Below are 15,449 nucleotides of genomic sequence, written 5' to 3' on the forward strand. Positions count from 1 at the left end.
AACGATCTTCGTCTACCCAAGTGAAGCACCCCGTCCAGTTAGAGATTTACGGTTCTTGATTTAAGTTTGATGAAAATGGTAATTTTAAATAATTGGGAAGGCTCTAAAATTATCTTATTGTTATGTGGGCGAAACTTATTCAAAACTCTTAGTTCTATTAAGCAGTATATGAGTCGTCACTGACTATATCATATCTCTGCCATAGAAATAAGCGGATTCAAAATGTATTTTCTCTGTCACAGTAAAAAAATTATAATTATAAAGAAATATATTTTTTATTTTATAAATGTTAACTTGTAGTACAGCTGTCATAAGAACGATCGAAAAATGTGCTAAAAAAGTGGCATAACTTAATGGTTTTTTTGACATAAACGCATACAAATAAATACACAGTCGTTTATTATAATAAAGAATTTAAACTTTGATTATAGCTGCAATGTTAAATAAACAGTATTGTTCAGCTTCCTTAACTTAAACAAACTTTTTCTTTAGTATATTTTTTTTGTTTTTAAATTGATAACACTTCCTCAAAGCTTTAATCATGCTAAATGCAAAAATTGACAAGGTTACGAAAAAGGCTAGGAAAAAAGTGGTCAAGACATCCAGACTGTGGTAGATAAAGAAGTCCAATTCCCGTCCTGCCACTCGCATATGAGCCGCTCCATTATGCCGCAGGACATAGTGGGTCCACCAGATGGCCGTTTCCAGAGGCTTCATGGGCTTATCCCTGTATCTGGCACCCGTAATTTTGGCCATAACCTCGAAACTCTTCTCAGTGAGTAGCCTAACAATGGTGGAATTAAAATCCTCTGCTGTCATTTCCTTTAAGTTTAAAATTAAGCCCAGACCCATACGGTGAACATGTTCCATATTTCGGAATTGGTCGAAAAAGCAGGGCAAACCCAACATAGGCTTAGCATGATGGATACTCTCTATGGTGCTCAGCAATCCGCCGTGGGTTATAAAGAGCCTTACTTGGGGATGGGCCAGAACATCTTGCTGCGGGAACCATTTGCTTATGAAAACATTTGGGGGTTTTCCTGGCAACTGCTCATCCTCGAATTTCCACAGGACTCGCTGGGGTAGATGGGCAAAAGTATTAAGCAGCAATTTTCGACGATCCTCAGACAGGGACTTGCTTTTGACATTGGTGCCCAGAGAAAAGTAGATGACTCCAGCATCACCAGCACCCTGAATAAATGCCTCCAGTTCATTGGGCAAAGGTTTGGGATCTGGATCTACATGCATACCACCCACTTCGATCATATTCGGAACATATGGACGTGGAGGAGCCAGAGTGAAGTGCTGATTGACAAGCACTAAGGCAAAGTTTCGTGAAGTCTCAGCTAATGTGTGCTTGTTAGCTATATTCGGGAAGTATTTCTTATAGAGGGCCTTCTGTTTCTCCACATGTCTCCATTTATAGTTAATCCAGGAAATAGATCGTTCCACAAAATGCGACAGACGTCCTCCATAGGTCTCCAGGTTGTGAAAATGAGAAGAGGGCGATTGGAGGTACGAAATCGGTGAGATATTACCAACTAGTTCGTCGATCTTCCAGTCAGTGCCATAGGGTGCCATTCCAATGATGGGCACCTCCAAGTAGGCCGCCAGCCCACAAAGAGCGTCCATCCGCCAAAGATCCATTATGATCAGGTCGAAACGTGGACTTTTTGGGCTAAGAACCTCTCGCCTTACTCCTTCATTATTCAGCACCGACTTTGTGAGATTAAGGGTATATTCGTTGATAAAATCGCTACTTTGCCAGGTAGTTTTGGGGGTTTTTACAAATTCTAGGATTTCTGGAAGAAAAACAATATTTAATTTAATACTGAAATATTTCACTAAATGAGACAAACAAAAGTAATAAAACAAGTAAAAAAAGTAATAAAACAAAAATAATAAGATTTTAAAATCAAATCCAAAAATAGTCTAATAAAAAACTAAAAACAAAATGTAATATATATATTAAATTAACATAAGATAACCGAAACCAAAGAAAATCAAACCAAAAAATATTAATATTAATATTAACATAAATTCATTTTATACATTGTATTCCCACTTACCATTAAAATTTTCAAACACTTCAAGAACAGGAACTTCGTATATATTCTTAATCGGTTCCTTCAGAGGATACGGACTCACAGAGATTATTTCATGGCCCTCAGAGGCCAAACTCTTTAGGTAGGGAAGGGCGAAAAAGTAGTGTGAAGGACTCGGTATGGGAAACAGTGCCAGGATGCGAGCACTTTCCAAGTAACAGGGTTGGAGACAGACCAGTAGGAAAATCCAAAGCATTTTTATACATGGGATGTTCTGCCTTCAAGTTCAAACGAAGAACTGAATGGTATTGCTCCCAAAATTTAAAACCTCATCTTCATAACAGATAAGGTTTATTTACAGTGTATAGGGAAATAATAAACTGTCAAATGTTCCCTTAGATAAGCAAAATCAACAGAAAAAGACAAACGAGAAAAATAAAGTTATTTATTTTCGCGATCTACACCTTTGTCTTTAATGTGTTATCTGCAGGTACCGAAATATTCGATTTTTTGTTTTGTTTTCATTCAAAATAAAAGCCCATTAAACAAGTGAAAAAGAAAATAATTTAAAATTAAAAAGTTTTTAAAGCTTACAATGTTATACAAAACGTGTGATATTTTTAAAATAAAAATATATATTTATAATTTTTTCGTACTTTATTCGCTAATTTCATTCTTCAATTGGCTAAAGCTAAGCACTTAAATACCTACTTAAAAGTTTCATTTTATTTAAAAATTGTACAACAATTGCCCGCCAAAACATCGATAACACCAATATCCACCAATCGGATGGTGGATGTAGTCTGTGGGAGCATCATATTTGTCAAAAGTACTAGGGATGGACTGCGTGGAAAAACACTTATAAATTGACTATCGCGACTGTTCCACCTCTAGCCCTATAGTACAAAACACGCAAAAAGTTTTATATTACGGAAAATTCACAGAAAAGTGCAACAAGTTGACACTTTTATGCAATAAAACGTTAATTGTTGTGGGAGTAAACCAATTGGCAATAACTTATCAGTCGAAAACATAAGCAAAGTAATGCAGATCGCAGCTGATTGGGAAACAGCTGGCAGCGCAGTACCGGAAATATTGCAACGGCTGCAAGTCTTATAACCCGGCGTAAAAAAGTATCCAGTATTTTAAAGCCCCCAAATGTTGGTTAAGCCCTTCAATTGAGATTGAATGATCAAAAGGCGGACGAAATGGCTGCAGCGAAGGAATCTTTTCGCGAGCGACAGATCCAGGAATTGGAGGTTATAAAGGTAGGTCGCTTATTTACCTGCTAACTTGACCATACTTATCCAGATTCTCGATTGAAACAGTCCATCTTTGGCGGCGATGTGGAGGACCTAAGACCCCAGGCGAATTCTACGCTTTGGAAGCCCACGGACGTTAGGATACAGCTCACCCCGCTGAGGGATTCCTCCAATGGACTGGAGGCCTACGTCTGCACCAAACTGCATGTCACCTGTCCCTCGAAATACCCAAAATTGTGAGAAACAATACCATTCCAGAAGCATACAGCATAACTAAACAATGCCCTTTTCCTTAGGCCCCCTAAAATTTCTCTCGAGGAGTCCAAGGGCATGTCGGATCAGCTGCTGGAGGACCTGCGCAACCGACTGCAGACCCAGTCCCAGGAGCTGCGCGGCGAGGTGATGATCTACGAATTGGCCCAGACCGTGCAGGCCTTTCTGCTCGAACACAACAAGCCGCCCCAGGGCTCCTTCTACGACCAAATGCTGCAGGACAAGCAGAAGAGGGACCAGGAGCTGCAGGACATGCAGCGCCAGCGCGAATTCCTGCAACGACAGACGCTCATCGACGAGGTGGAGCGTCGCAAGGAGATGTTCAAGACAGAGGCCAAGAGACGCGGCGAACCGAGGCGCAGCATGAGCGAGTCCAATCCGCGGCATCCCAGCTCCTCGGAGAGCTCCGAAAACTCATCGCCCTACTATCGTGGTCACATCTACTCCTCCAAGTGCCTGGATCACCGCAACACGGAGACGCTCTATTTCCACAAGATGGGCAGGCAAATTCAGCGGGGCAGCTGTGTGGGTGAGCCCTTTTCCTGGTTTCCTCTCCAGGTGGTTATTAAAAGGGTTTCCTTTACCTTACAGGCCACTCCCAACGTGGGTGCATTGCCTACACCGGCATAGACATGCACTGCGGCCAGTTGCTCTACATCACCGAGTGGAACATCAAGTACGGCCAACTGGAGCAGCCCTGCAGCGGCGGTGGAAAGTGTCACTGGGGCAGCGAGCTAAAGTGCCTGGGCAGTCATCGTGTAGACGACGTTATCGCCTCCATTGAGCGGCAGGTGGCCGCGTTAGCCCAGTTGCAGCACAAGAACCTCGTCTCTTACGAATGCGTGCTCTGCATCAAGCGCAAGGAGGGATTACTTGTGTACTTGGTGCAGGACTTCCTACTCGGCACCAGTGTCTTTAGCATCTCCTCCTCGCTGGGGTGGTGCATGGATGTGGATGGCGCACGAGTGGTGGCCCGTGGCGTGCTGGATGCTCTGGTTTTCCTGCACAACAAGGGTGTGTCCCACAGCCATTTGCTGGATAGCACTGTTTTTATGGACAACACGGGCATTGTGCGCGTCTCGGACTTTTCGCTGGTGCCCAATCTTCTGGAGCTTCTCAGCGGAGCGGGACAAAGCAGCAGTCGCGGAGATCTGCCCGCCCTAGGTGCCCTAGTGGAGAGCCTGCTGCCCACCAACAGCTACGAGATGCGGGACTTTGTGGACAAGTAACTAAGTGACTTCAAATATTAAGTTGTTCCAATCCTAATGCTTTATATGCTACAGATGCAACTCTGACCGCACGCTTTCCGCTTCGGAGCTCCTGGAGCATCCATTCCTGCGGTTCTATGTGGACAATGGCCAGCAGCAGTTAATGCAATTACCACAGCAGCGACATCCCATTCCAGTTCAGCGCACGGGACCCGCCATGCCCTATCAGATACCTACACTGGCTTTGAGTCAATCCCGCCTGCGAACCGAGTTTGAAGTACTCATGTACTTGGGCAAAGGGGCCTTCGGAGACGTTTTAAAGGTGCGCAACATTCTGGACAACCGGGAGTACGCCATTAAGCGGATACCACTGCCCGCGAGGAGTCGCCAGTTGTACAAGAAGATGACGCGCGAGGTGGAGCTGCTTTCGCGGCTGAATCACGAGAATGTGGTGAGGTATTTCAACAGTTGGATAGAGAGTGTCGATGATGCAGATGCGGCGGAGATGGACAAGTTGCTGGGTGGCGAGTGGTCGCAGAGTCAGCAGGAGCTCAGCGTTAAGCCAGCCAAGTCGCCGCAGCTTGGTCCCACTTTGGAGGAGGATGAGGACGAGGATGACAGCTCGTCCAGCATGTGGAATGGTTACATGTAATTAATATTACTTTCTTTCTGAGCTTAAGCAAAATAAGTAGCTGGTTACTTCTCCCGCAGACCCACCATGGAGGATTCCGATTCGGATGGCATCGAGTTCGTGGACTCCGATGGCAAGGTGGCTGTCTACGATGACGAGGAGCAGGAAGACTCCATCCAAGGCAAGACCAACTCGCCCAGACCTTTGATGCAAGTCATGTACATCCAGATGGAGTTCTGCGAGAAATGCACACTGCGGTGAGTTTAGGAAAGGATTTCATTGTAAACATAATTATAATATTAAGATATAATCTTTCCCTTTAGCACCGCCATCGATGACAATCTCTTTAACGACACGGATCGCTTGTGGCGTCTGTTCAGGGAGATCGCCGAAGGCCTTTCGCACATCCATCAGCAGGGAATCATCCATCGTGACCTCAAGCCGGTGAACATATTTTTGGACTCGCACGATCAGATCAAAATCGGAGACTTTGGCCTGGCCACCACAAGTTTTCTGGCTTTGCAGGCCCACGAGTATGCGGCACCAGTTCCAGTTAACCAGATAATCAGCGCGGAGGATGGCACTGGCACGGGAAAGGTGGGCACTACGCTCTACGTGGCTCCCGAACTCACAGGCAACGCCTCCAAGTCCATTTACAACCAAAAGGTGGACATGTACACTCTGGGCATCATTTTGTTCGAGATGTGCCAACCTCCCTTCGACACAAACATGGAACGGGCTCAGACTATAATGGCCCTACGGAATGTGTCCATCAACATACCGGAAACAATGTTAAAAGATCCCAAATACGAGAAGACAGTGAAGGCAAGTTATAACTCTGTTAAGACCAATAGTAGCACTGGTATATATAAAACCTTATTTTTGGTAAACATTTTTAAAAAATTGGCCTTTATCTAAACCCCATTTAGATTATAGTACAAGCTTCACTAAAATGTGAAGAAACAAATTTTAAATGGGCTTCCAAACAAATATTGATTGCTATATCCATAAGCTAAGAAAGTACTGTTATTTTCACAGCTAGTGTACTCTTGAACTAAATTTCAGATGCTTCGCTGGCTGCTCAATCACGATCCCGCCCAGCGACCGACGGCCGAGGAGCTTCTGGTCTCAGACCTGGTGCCACCCGCCCAACTGGAAGCCAATGAGCTCCAGGAGATGCTGCGTCACGCCCTTGCCAATCCGCAGAGCAAGGCATACAAGAACCTGGTGGCCAGATGCCTGCAGCAGGAGAGCGACGAGGTGCTGGAGCACACCTACCATTTGGGCAGCAGTCGGGCGATGAAATCCTGGAACTCGGCCATCATAATCGACGATATAGTGTCTCTGAATCCCGTAATTGAGTTTGTCAAGGCGAAGGTCGTAAATCTCTTCCGCAAGCATGGAGCCATCGAAGTGGACTCGCCACTGCTATCGCCACTTTCCGCGAGGAACATCAAGGCCAATGCGAATGCGAATGCCGTGCACCTGATGACCCACTCCGGTTGTGTGGTGGTGCTGCCATGCGATTTGCGCACCCAGTTCGCCCGCCATGTGACCATGAACGGCGTAAATCTCATCCGGCGCTATTGTGTGGACCGTGTTTATCGCGAGGAGCGGGTGTTCAACTTCCATCCCAAGCAGAGCTACGAGTGCTCCTTCGACATCATTGCGCCCACATCTGGCAGCAACCTGGTGGATGCGGAACTCCTATCGTTGGCCTTTGAGATTACCAGCGAACTGCCGCGTCTGCGGGAAAAGAATCTGGCAATCCGCATGAACCACACGAATCTTCTGAGGGCCATCCTCATCTTCTGCAATGTGCCCAAAGCGCAGTATGGAGCTCTGTTCGAGGGCACCATGGACTTTATCGAATCTCGCATCTCCCGCTTCCAATTCCACTCGAGCATCACGGGCATTATGGAGAAGTCGCGCACCTCTGCGCAAACCCTGATGGACATGTTGTTGGCCAACTTTCTGTTGACTGGCTCCCGCAGCACGGTGGACGATTCGGCTCTGAAGTCCCTGATGCGCGGAAAGGGAGAAGCAGCTTCGCTGGCGAGAGGAGCTCTGAGAGAACTCGAAACTGTTGTGGGATTAGCCTACAGTCTAGGCGTAAAGGTCGGTTATCTGTCAGGCATCACCTTAAGTTTGATTATTCTAAGGTAACCAACCCATTCCCTTTCAGTGCCCCATTCAAATTTGGGCTGGTCTTCCCATTAGCTTCGATCGTGCCAGCAGCGGTGGCATCGTGTGGCAGATGACCGCCGACCTTAAGCCCAATCGCTCTGGCCATCCTTCGATTTTGGCGGTGGGTGAGCGGTACGATGCCATGCTGCACGAGTTCCAAAGGCAGGCGCAGAGCTTTAATCCCGCCCTGTCCGCACGTGGTGAGCTCAGTGGGGCAGGCCTGTCCTTTTCCCTGGACAAACTGGTGGCTGCCGTGGGTGTGGAGTACGCCAAGGATTGCCGGGCCATCGACGTGGGCATTTGTGTGTGCGGAACTCGTCCGCCCCTCAAGGATGTGACCTACATTATGCGCCTGCTCTGGTCCGTGGGCATCCGATGCGGCATTGTGGAGGCCTCCAGCGAACTGGGCGATGAGGCACAGGACCTGGCGCGGCTAGGAGCCTTGCATGTCATCCTGGTGGCCGAGAATGGCTCGCTGAAAGTGAGATCCTTTGAGCGGGAACGCTTCCAGGAGCGGCATCTAACGAGAACCGAGCTGGTGGAGTTCATTCAGAAGCTGATAAGGACAGAAGCGATAAGCGGAGCCGCCGTAGACAACCCCAACCAACTGTCCAACTTGAGTGCCGGCGACAGCAACAGGAGCAGTGGTGGCCGGGAAAGGGAGAACGGACTCAGCACCTCCGCCTCGAATGTCAGCATCAAGAACAGCTACAGCCAGCTGCCGAATCTACAAGTCACCTTCCTTACCCACGACAAGCCAACGGCCAACTACAAGCGACGTCTGGAGAACCAGGTGGCCCAGCAGATGAGCTCCACTCTGGCGCAGTTCCTCAAGAAGGAAACCTTCGTGGTGGTGGTGGTGGAGTTGCCGCCGGCGGTCGTAAATGCCATTGTGGGGGCCATCAATCCCCGAGAAATACGCAAAAAAGAGACTGAACTGGAAATTAACTTTGTGATCGAGCGGTGAGCTATTCTCCCTCACGTTTATACATTATTATTATAACAGCTTTTATCCACTTGAAGATTTCCAAAATACAAACGCTATATATCCGAGATAAACGACGAGGTTGTGGACTTTCTGACCGATGCCAAGACTCCAATAGTGGCCTTGTACAGCATTTCCGATTCCTACTACCGCGTCATCATCTAACCCACGCCAAATGCATAGAATCGGCGGGACTACTTAGTAGAGTGTCACAAACTAATTCTGCCTTATTGGATTATATTCCGATGCCATTTAACTTTTTCGAATCAAAATTCGTTTTTATAAGTTCAGTTATGAGATTGTTACTTTTCTGATGGTTGAACTCTAACTAAAGGAACATGGTTCTGCCAATTCATTAAATGTCTGTTAAGTGAGAGCTCTAAATAATAAGCTTTAAGATTAAATCTTACTTGGTTAAAAGTATGCTGTTCGCGCCTAAGACAAAAGAATAGTTGCAAGTTTAAAAACATATGCTAGTTCAATTTATAGAAATATATATTAACAACACAGATTGTCGAAGACTTTTAGTATCAGACTTCAAAAGAGTCTAAACCTGCATATAGAGACTTTAACTTAAGTTCAGGCGCATGTTTTACAGCGAAAGAGCTCCCATCTTGGTTTGTGATTCAGCAATAGCTTAACAAATTTATACAGTGGACGGTCATCCATATTTTATATACGTACAAGTTTTAAACACGAAATATTAAGACTACAATAAAGTTGCATGTTTTGAAAGTGTCTTCCCGCAGGGGAAACATAACAAAAGAGAACTGTACAGGTGTCTCCATGTCTCACGCCCCGTTCTCTCCGGCTGATTTGTTGAGCGATCGCGGGATTCCCAGGGCGGGTCCTTGGAGAACCTTCCGCGAGAGCCGCATGAAGCCGGAGACGGGATCGCGGCCAAAGTACTTGACCTGGATCTCCTGACCCACTTCCAGCTTTAGAGCCGATGGATGTGCAATCTTGCGCTGATCCAGCTGTGAGTTGTGCAGCAGAGCGGGTGGCATACTGGGGTACAAGATGACCATAACCCCGGTGTCCCGCAGTTCTGTGATTTTGGCAGTGTAAATTCCGCCGAACTCCAGGTCCGGCACTCGCTCCTTCACCATGTAGCCCTCGATCAGCTCCTTGGCCTCGTCCATGGCCGCTTGGGAAGGTGCAAACACGTTGAAGTGTGTCTCATCGGCAGCTGTAAGGGATGCGCCCGTCTCCAAATAAATGCGCTTCATGTGTAGGCCACTGGGACCGATCAGCTGAGCTCGTTGCTGAGGCTCCACCGTTAGGGTTTCGCTCACTGGCCAGCTCTCCTTGGGGTATTTGCTGGAAGATCGAAGGATAATTCAGGGCTAAGTTATCTTAATAATTTCTAATATACTATTCATTAATGTACAGAAACAACTGCTGATCTTTTCAGTCCAAAAAGAATCAAGCCCAATTTGAATACCTTGTTCTAAAGAGAAGCGTATTGTAGTAAGGGCATTCAAGTTATGACAAATTATTGATATTGAATCCATTTTTCAACAACGCTGACAAACGCGGTACACACTGCAAGCTACTCCATCTTTTATAAATCCTCTTAAATTAATCAATAGTGCAATAATTCTTAATTTAACTCACCGCGGCTCCCTAATAGCCTCCCCCATAATGTCCAGTATCTTGGACTTGGCTTCGGTGGCCTTCTGCAGCGATTCCATCACAACCTTGAGGGGAATGCCCGGAATCTTGAGATCCGCCTGAATGGCGGTAAAGCCCTTCCGCGTACCCGCAACCTTCATGTCCATGTCGCCCATGTAGTCCTCGATGCCCAGGATGTCGGTGAGGATGCGGTAGTCTTGCAGGTGCTTGGTGTCCTCGTTCTCGAACTTGGTGACCAGGCCAATGGCCACGCCCGCTGCCGGAGCATTGACTGGCACCCCGGCGTCCATGAGGGCCAGTGATCCGCCACAAACGCTTGCCATGCTGCTGCTGCCATTGGACTCGAGCACTTCGGAGGTGAGCCTCACGGTGAAGGGGTAATCGTTGGGCAGAGTGGGCAGCAGGGATCGTTCCGCCAAAGCTCCATGTCCGAGTTCCCGGCGACCCACTGGTCCAATGCGACCCACCTCACCCGTGGCGTACGGTGGAAACTCGTAGTGGAGCATAAAGTTCTTGGCCTTGAGGCCACCACTTTCCAGGGCAGCCAGCGAGTCCAGTTTTATGGCGCTTTCCGGCGAATCCAAGCTCACGGTGCAGAAGACCTGCGTCTGGCCACGCTGGAACAGGGCTGATCCGTGGAGCGGCTTGTACATGTCCACCTGACAGGAGATGTTCCTTAACTGGTCGTAGTCCCGTCCATCGCAGCGCAGTCCCCGCTCGAAGATCAGCTCCCGAAAGATGGCCCTGCTGGCCGCGTTGAACTGCTCGCCAATTTGCGAGGGTTCTGTGTCCGGGAAGGAGCTCCACACCTTGTCGATCACGTGGGAGCGCACCTCGTTGACGGCATTGTCCCGCGAGATCTTGTCGTGCTGTGCATCCTGGAAGATCTCCCTCAGCCGCATCTCGCACATGCTCCGCACAGCCTGCTCCAGCTCGGGATCCACCTGCGCTGCCAGCTCCACTTCTCGTTTCTGCCTGCCGTAGGCCTTCTGCAGCCGCTCGATTTCGTGGATGATGAACTGAGCCTCCCGGGTGCCTTGTTTGATGGCCTTGAGCAGGTCCTGCTGCAGCACCACGTTGCCCTTGCCCTCCAGCATGACCACGAGATTCTGTTTGGTGGCCGAGACTACCAAATCGAGCTGCGAGGACTGCAGTTCCCGACGGGTTGGATTAATCAGCACTTCGCCATCGCAGAGGCCAACGCTGGAGTAAATGATATAGGTTATTCGTTGGTTTCGAGGCTTTGAACTTACAAATTTAAATTAAGCCTAATATTTAAAAAATTCGCCATAAAACTTTATTTTTGCTAAGCCCAAGAAAAGATTTCAAGTTTCAATAAATTAGCTTTTTCTAAAAACAAGAAAACATTTTTAAAATCAAGGAATCTTTTCTCAAATGTAGAAATAAAAATAACAAATTTTCACAATTTAGAAACATTTTGTAGTGTTTTCCAGAAACTATTTTCTTTATAAAAAAGAAAGATAACCTTAAAAATATAATTATTTTCTAAAATATTTCCTAATATCAAGATAACCCTTTAAATATATAAATATTTTCTATTAAAAGCAAATGGTTCTAAAATATACAATTATTTTCTTGAATAAAATGTTTTACACGGTTTAGAAAAAGAACCTAATAATTTTAGAAAATTGTACCCTAGAATTGATGATGCGATACCATTAAAAACAAAAATAGGGCGAATTTCTTGTTTTTAGGGTTAATATTCCTTGAGTGTACTAATTACCGCACTGCTCCTATGGGTCCGTTCCAGGGAATGTCGCTCAAGGACAGAGCCATGGAGGCCGCATTGATGGCCAGGACATCGGGATTATGGACCGCATCCATGGCTAGCATATTGCACACCACCTGCGTTTCCGTGCGGTAATCCTTGTGGAACAGTGGACGCAGTGAGCGATCAATCAGGCGAGCCGACAGGATCTCCTTCTCCGAGGGACCCAGTTCGCGACGCATAAAGTTCATGGGAATCCTGCCGGAGGCGGCGTTCTTCAGCCTGTAGTCCACCACCAAGGGCATGAATCCCTGGCCCGGACTGGGCTTCGATTTGGCCACTGCGGTGACCATCACGGCGGTGTCGCCCATTTGGCAAACGGCTGCTCCATTGGCGAATCTCGCCAAGCGGCCGGAACTGAAGGTCATGTTACGTCTGCCGAGGATTGGATAGTATTTTAATGTCTGGAACTTCAGGTGGAGGGCACATACTCACCCATTGCTGAAGTTCACCTCCACCGAGGGCGCTTCTCCGGCGGAACTGCTCTGGATTTTTCGTTTCGGACCGGAACTTGAAGAACTTAAGCATCTCAGGCGATAATTGAGCAGCTTTAGCGTTTTCCTTGTGAAAATCATGGCCATTACCTAAAAGTGCCGGTTAATTCCGGCTAGGACGACTTGTCAGTAGCCTCCCAGGTATGGTTATGAACTACAGGTAAATATTACAAATATTTAATTGCTGAAACTGTTGGGTAAAATATTTCCTAAGTTTAATTTAAATTGTATACCACCTCTTTAAATAAGTGTTTTTACGAAATAAAATGCCCATTTAAAAGGAAGGTAGAGTGTGCAACATGTGTGCGACTGGCGTTGCCACATGATATAACATAAATAGTATGATTTTTAGCTAAAATAAGTTATAACTAATAATAAAATTACTGCTTTATATTAAGTTATAATAAATAAATAAATAACAAATTAATTATTTATTTATTCTAAAAGAACTGCGAATGTTTTTAGATTTTTTAAGACACTTATTGACTCAAAAGATATTTATTTATTTCTAAAACATTAAAGTTGGTTTATAAGTTTTATTTTAAACTTGCTTAACCACAATTTTTTGTGTAAAGATGAGGTATGCGATGTTTTCATTTTTTGGAAAACTTTTTTGGATTCAAATTTTTGGCTTTTGATCAAAACTTATAAGTCCATATAATTTCCAGGTTTTTACGAAATTTTATTTTTAAAAATTAAAAATTGCAAGTTTGTATTCCTTGGTTGAGGGAGTCTTTTATCTCTTTTCTATAGCTAAATAATTTTATAATATTTTAATATCCCTTGTTTGGAATATGTATATTGCAAAATCAAAAAGACTTCTTCCATGTTCAACTCCATGGTCTGAGTCCGAACTAACTAACCTATCGACAAATACTCATGTTTGCGCTACAAATTAAAATCAAAATATTCAAGATTATTTCTCACTTTTCTGCGGTCGGTCACACTGTACTCATATTTTTTCGAAAGCAGACATTTCGCGGATGAAATCAATCGCTTGTGCAAAAACCCAATTGTACCGCCGTCGTGTACCGCTCTGGAAACGCCGCCAATCCGAAAACCTGGCCAAAGTAGATTGTTTTCCGGCCCCCCACCACAATAAAAGCTTATAGCTTAGAGCCGTATTTTCCTGGTATATTTTTCGTCAGCGAAAAGCCGCGTGTGTAGTGGTGTGCGTGTATGCCAATGTGTGTGTGTGTGTGAGAGCACACTTGTTAGTGTGTGAGTTTTTTTGGTGAGAGCCACAGCAGTAACAACAAAAACAACAGAAAAGATAACCAAAATCGACAAATGCGGTCAAATTGAAAAGAAAAACAAAAATCAAAGAGTATTTCTCGCGAAAAGTAAAAAAAACCGCAGATTTCCTAAAGGAAAAGCCGGAAAATTGCCCACTAGGCGTGTCGCTGCTTCTTCTTCTTTCCAATTGTTTATGCTGCGACTGCCGTAGTGTGCGAAGGAGAGAGAGAGAAGAGAGTGAGGTAGAGAAGAGTCTTATCAACGACCACTTTCTTATCAGAATCTGCAGATCGGTTGCGAAAAGTCAAATCCATTGAAAAGGAACATTAAACGGTTAAAATAGAACATTAAACAAACAGGTGAGTCTCATTAATCAGGCTTAAATCTTGCCTTTTTCTCTTGTTTGTCACACCTCATTAACCCTGACCCTCTCTGTTCCGCTTAGACACTCAACTTTAATTTAGACACACGTTTGCCATGTCTCTCTTGTCTAATTAATTGCATTAGTGCCGCAGGACTCGCGACATCCCTTTTCCCTAGTGCCAATCGATTTAAAAGTAAAAGCAATGGTTCTTCTTATAGCTAGCAAACACACACACACACATGCAAAGCAAAGCAAACAAGCAAATGCACATTATGTATATTTATAACTCGTTATTTATTGTCCCTTTGAAGTTGTCTCATCTTTGACACCCAAAAGAGGGAAGATCGATAATTAATTCGAAATACTGAAGAGATAATCGTTAAAACGTTTACTGATGTTATTTATATAAGACAACTAAACCATAAAATGAATTTTCGTATGCAATTTTCGCCGTATTCCTGATAAAATAATGTTAAAGCTGTTTTTGTGTAAATTGGGTACAAAAACCATATTTTTTATACTTACTTTCCGCTTTTAGAAAAAATATTGATATTTTTGGGCAAGTTAAATCAAAATTAAGTAAAATTTAAAATAATGAAGTTAAACTCATTGAATTCATTAAACATTTTTGAGTCATGTTTTGTTCAAATCATCTTACTTGAATTTCAAATATGTGCCGAAATATACACTTTACATTGATATATTATTCAGAGAGATTGAGAATTATATGTTTTGTTTTTCCCCAAGTAAATATGAGTTATAAAAACATAAAACCCCTACCAAAATAACAAGTAATCTATTTGCGTTTCTGGCATTTTAAAAATTTGTATATTTATAGCAGAAACATCAAACTATGAACTCGAAGCAATTAGAGAAACCATTTTGAAATCACCATAAATCTGCTTCGTTCCCGGCAGGGTAATAAATTCCCGTTTCCATTTGCAGCTGACAAATGCGAGCCATTAAAAATAGTTTTTCCGTAAGCAAAACTTTTCACCGCATTTTTCAAGGGCGACCCTCGCCTTTGATTTCGATTTATTTTCCTTATCGCCTCTGCATTTCGAGTTGTTTTTTCTGGGGGGAACGTCATTGGCAGCCGGGTGTCTGTGATTGTTCCAGAATCGCCGGCTGCATAATTAGGACGAGCTCGAAAGTTTGCTGATAAACGTTTCCGCTTTTCATCGCAGAAGTCAATGTGCCATTTACAGAGGAACTGCAGATGGTTAAAGTCCAATATCTCTGATGTGTGTGACCCCATGTGGCGCCCTTTTCAACTGTCAGGTCGAAACTATTGTTTCGAGGGGATTGCGTCACAGTCTATCGGCTCGAACTCAACTCAA

At 44.8% G+C, this 15,449-nt stretch overlaps 4 protein-coding genes across 5 annotated transcripts in view; 2 read left to right on the plus strand and 2 right to left on the minus strand.

Moving 5' to 3' along the window:
- Positions 1–292: 292 nt before the first annotated feature.
- Positions 293–2,330, minus strand: LOC108142914 (UDP-glucosyltransferase 2). The gene is made up of 2 exons (XM_017267002.1): positions 2,070–2,330; positions 293–1,802 (listed from the first exon to the last, which is right to left on the minus strand). The coding sequence occupies exons 1-2, from the start codon at positions 2,299–2,301 to the stop codon at positions 472–474; spliced, it is 1,563 nt and encodes a 520-aa protein (XP_017122491.1). The 5' UTR covers positions 2,302–2,330; the 3' UTR covers positions 293–471.
- A 598-nt stretch (positions 2,331–2,928) lies between these two features.
- Positions 2,929–9,100, plus strand: LOC108143000 (eIF-2-alpha kinase GCN2). The gene is made up of 10 exons (XM_017267181.2): positions 2,929–3,313; positions 3,374–3,543; positions 3,604–4,109; positions 4,172–4,805; positions 4,864–5,436; positions 5,500–5,676; positions 5,743–6,244; positions 6,485–7,537; positions 7,605–8,569; positions 8,630–9,100. The coding sequence occupies exons 1-10, from the start codon at positions 3,254–3,256 to the stop codon at positions 8,754–8,756; spliced, it is 4,767 nt and encodes a 1,588-aa protein (XP_017122670.1). The 5' UTR covers positions 2,929–3,253; the 3' UTR covers positions 8,757–9,100.
- Positions 9,101–9,240: 140 nt separating this feature from the next.
- Positions 9,241–12,823, minus strand: LOC108143001 (polyribonucleotide nucleotidyltransferase 1, mitochondrial). The gene is made up of 5 exons (XM_017267182.2): positions 12,746–12,823; positions 12,451–12,663; positions 11,971–12,390; positions 10,209–11,429; positions 9,241–9,911 (listed from the first exon to the last, which is right to left on the minus strand). Exons 2-5 carry the CDS (start codon positions 12,594–12,596, stop codon positions 9,383–9,385), a joined length of 2,316 nt encoding a protein of 771 aa, XP_017122671.1. The 5' UTR covers positions 12,597–12,663; positions 12,746–12,823; the 3' UTR covers positions 9,241–9,382.
- Positions 12,824–13,448: 625 nt separating this feature from the next.
- LOC108143013 (G protein-coupled receptor kinase 2) overlaps positions 13,449–15,449 on the plus strand; it is a 50,541-nt gene continuing 48,540 nt past the window's right edge. For both annotated transcript variants that reach the window (XM_017267203.2, XM_017267204.2), the window contains exon 1: positions 13,449–14,104. The gene's annotated coding sequence lies outside the window, so the exon portion shown is untranslated. The remainder of the gene's footprint in view (positions 14,105–15,449) is intronic.

Source organism: Drosophila elegans, unplaced genomic scaffold, assembly GCF_018152505.1.
Source record: "Drosophila elegans isolate 14027-0461.03 unplaced genomic scaffold, ASM1815250v1 contig_468, whole genome shotgun sequence".
In the NCBI taxonomy this organism is placed as follows: domain Eukaryota; kingdom Metazoa; phylum Arthropoda; class Insecta; order Diptera; family Drosophilidae; genus Drosophila; species Drosophila elegans.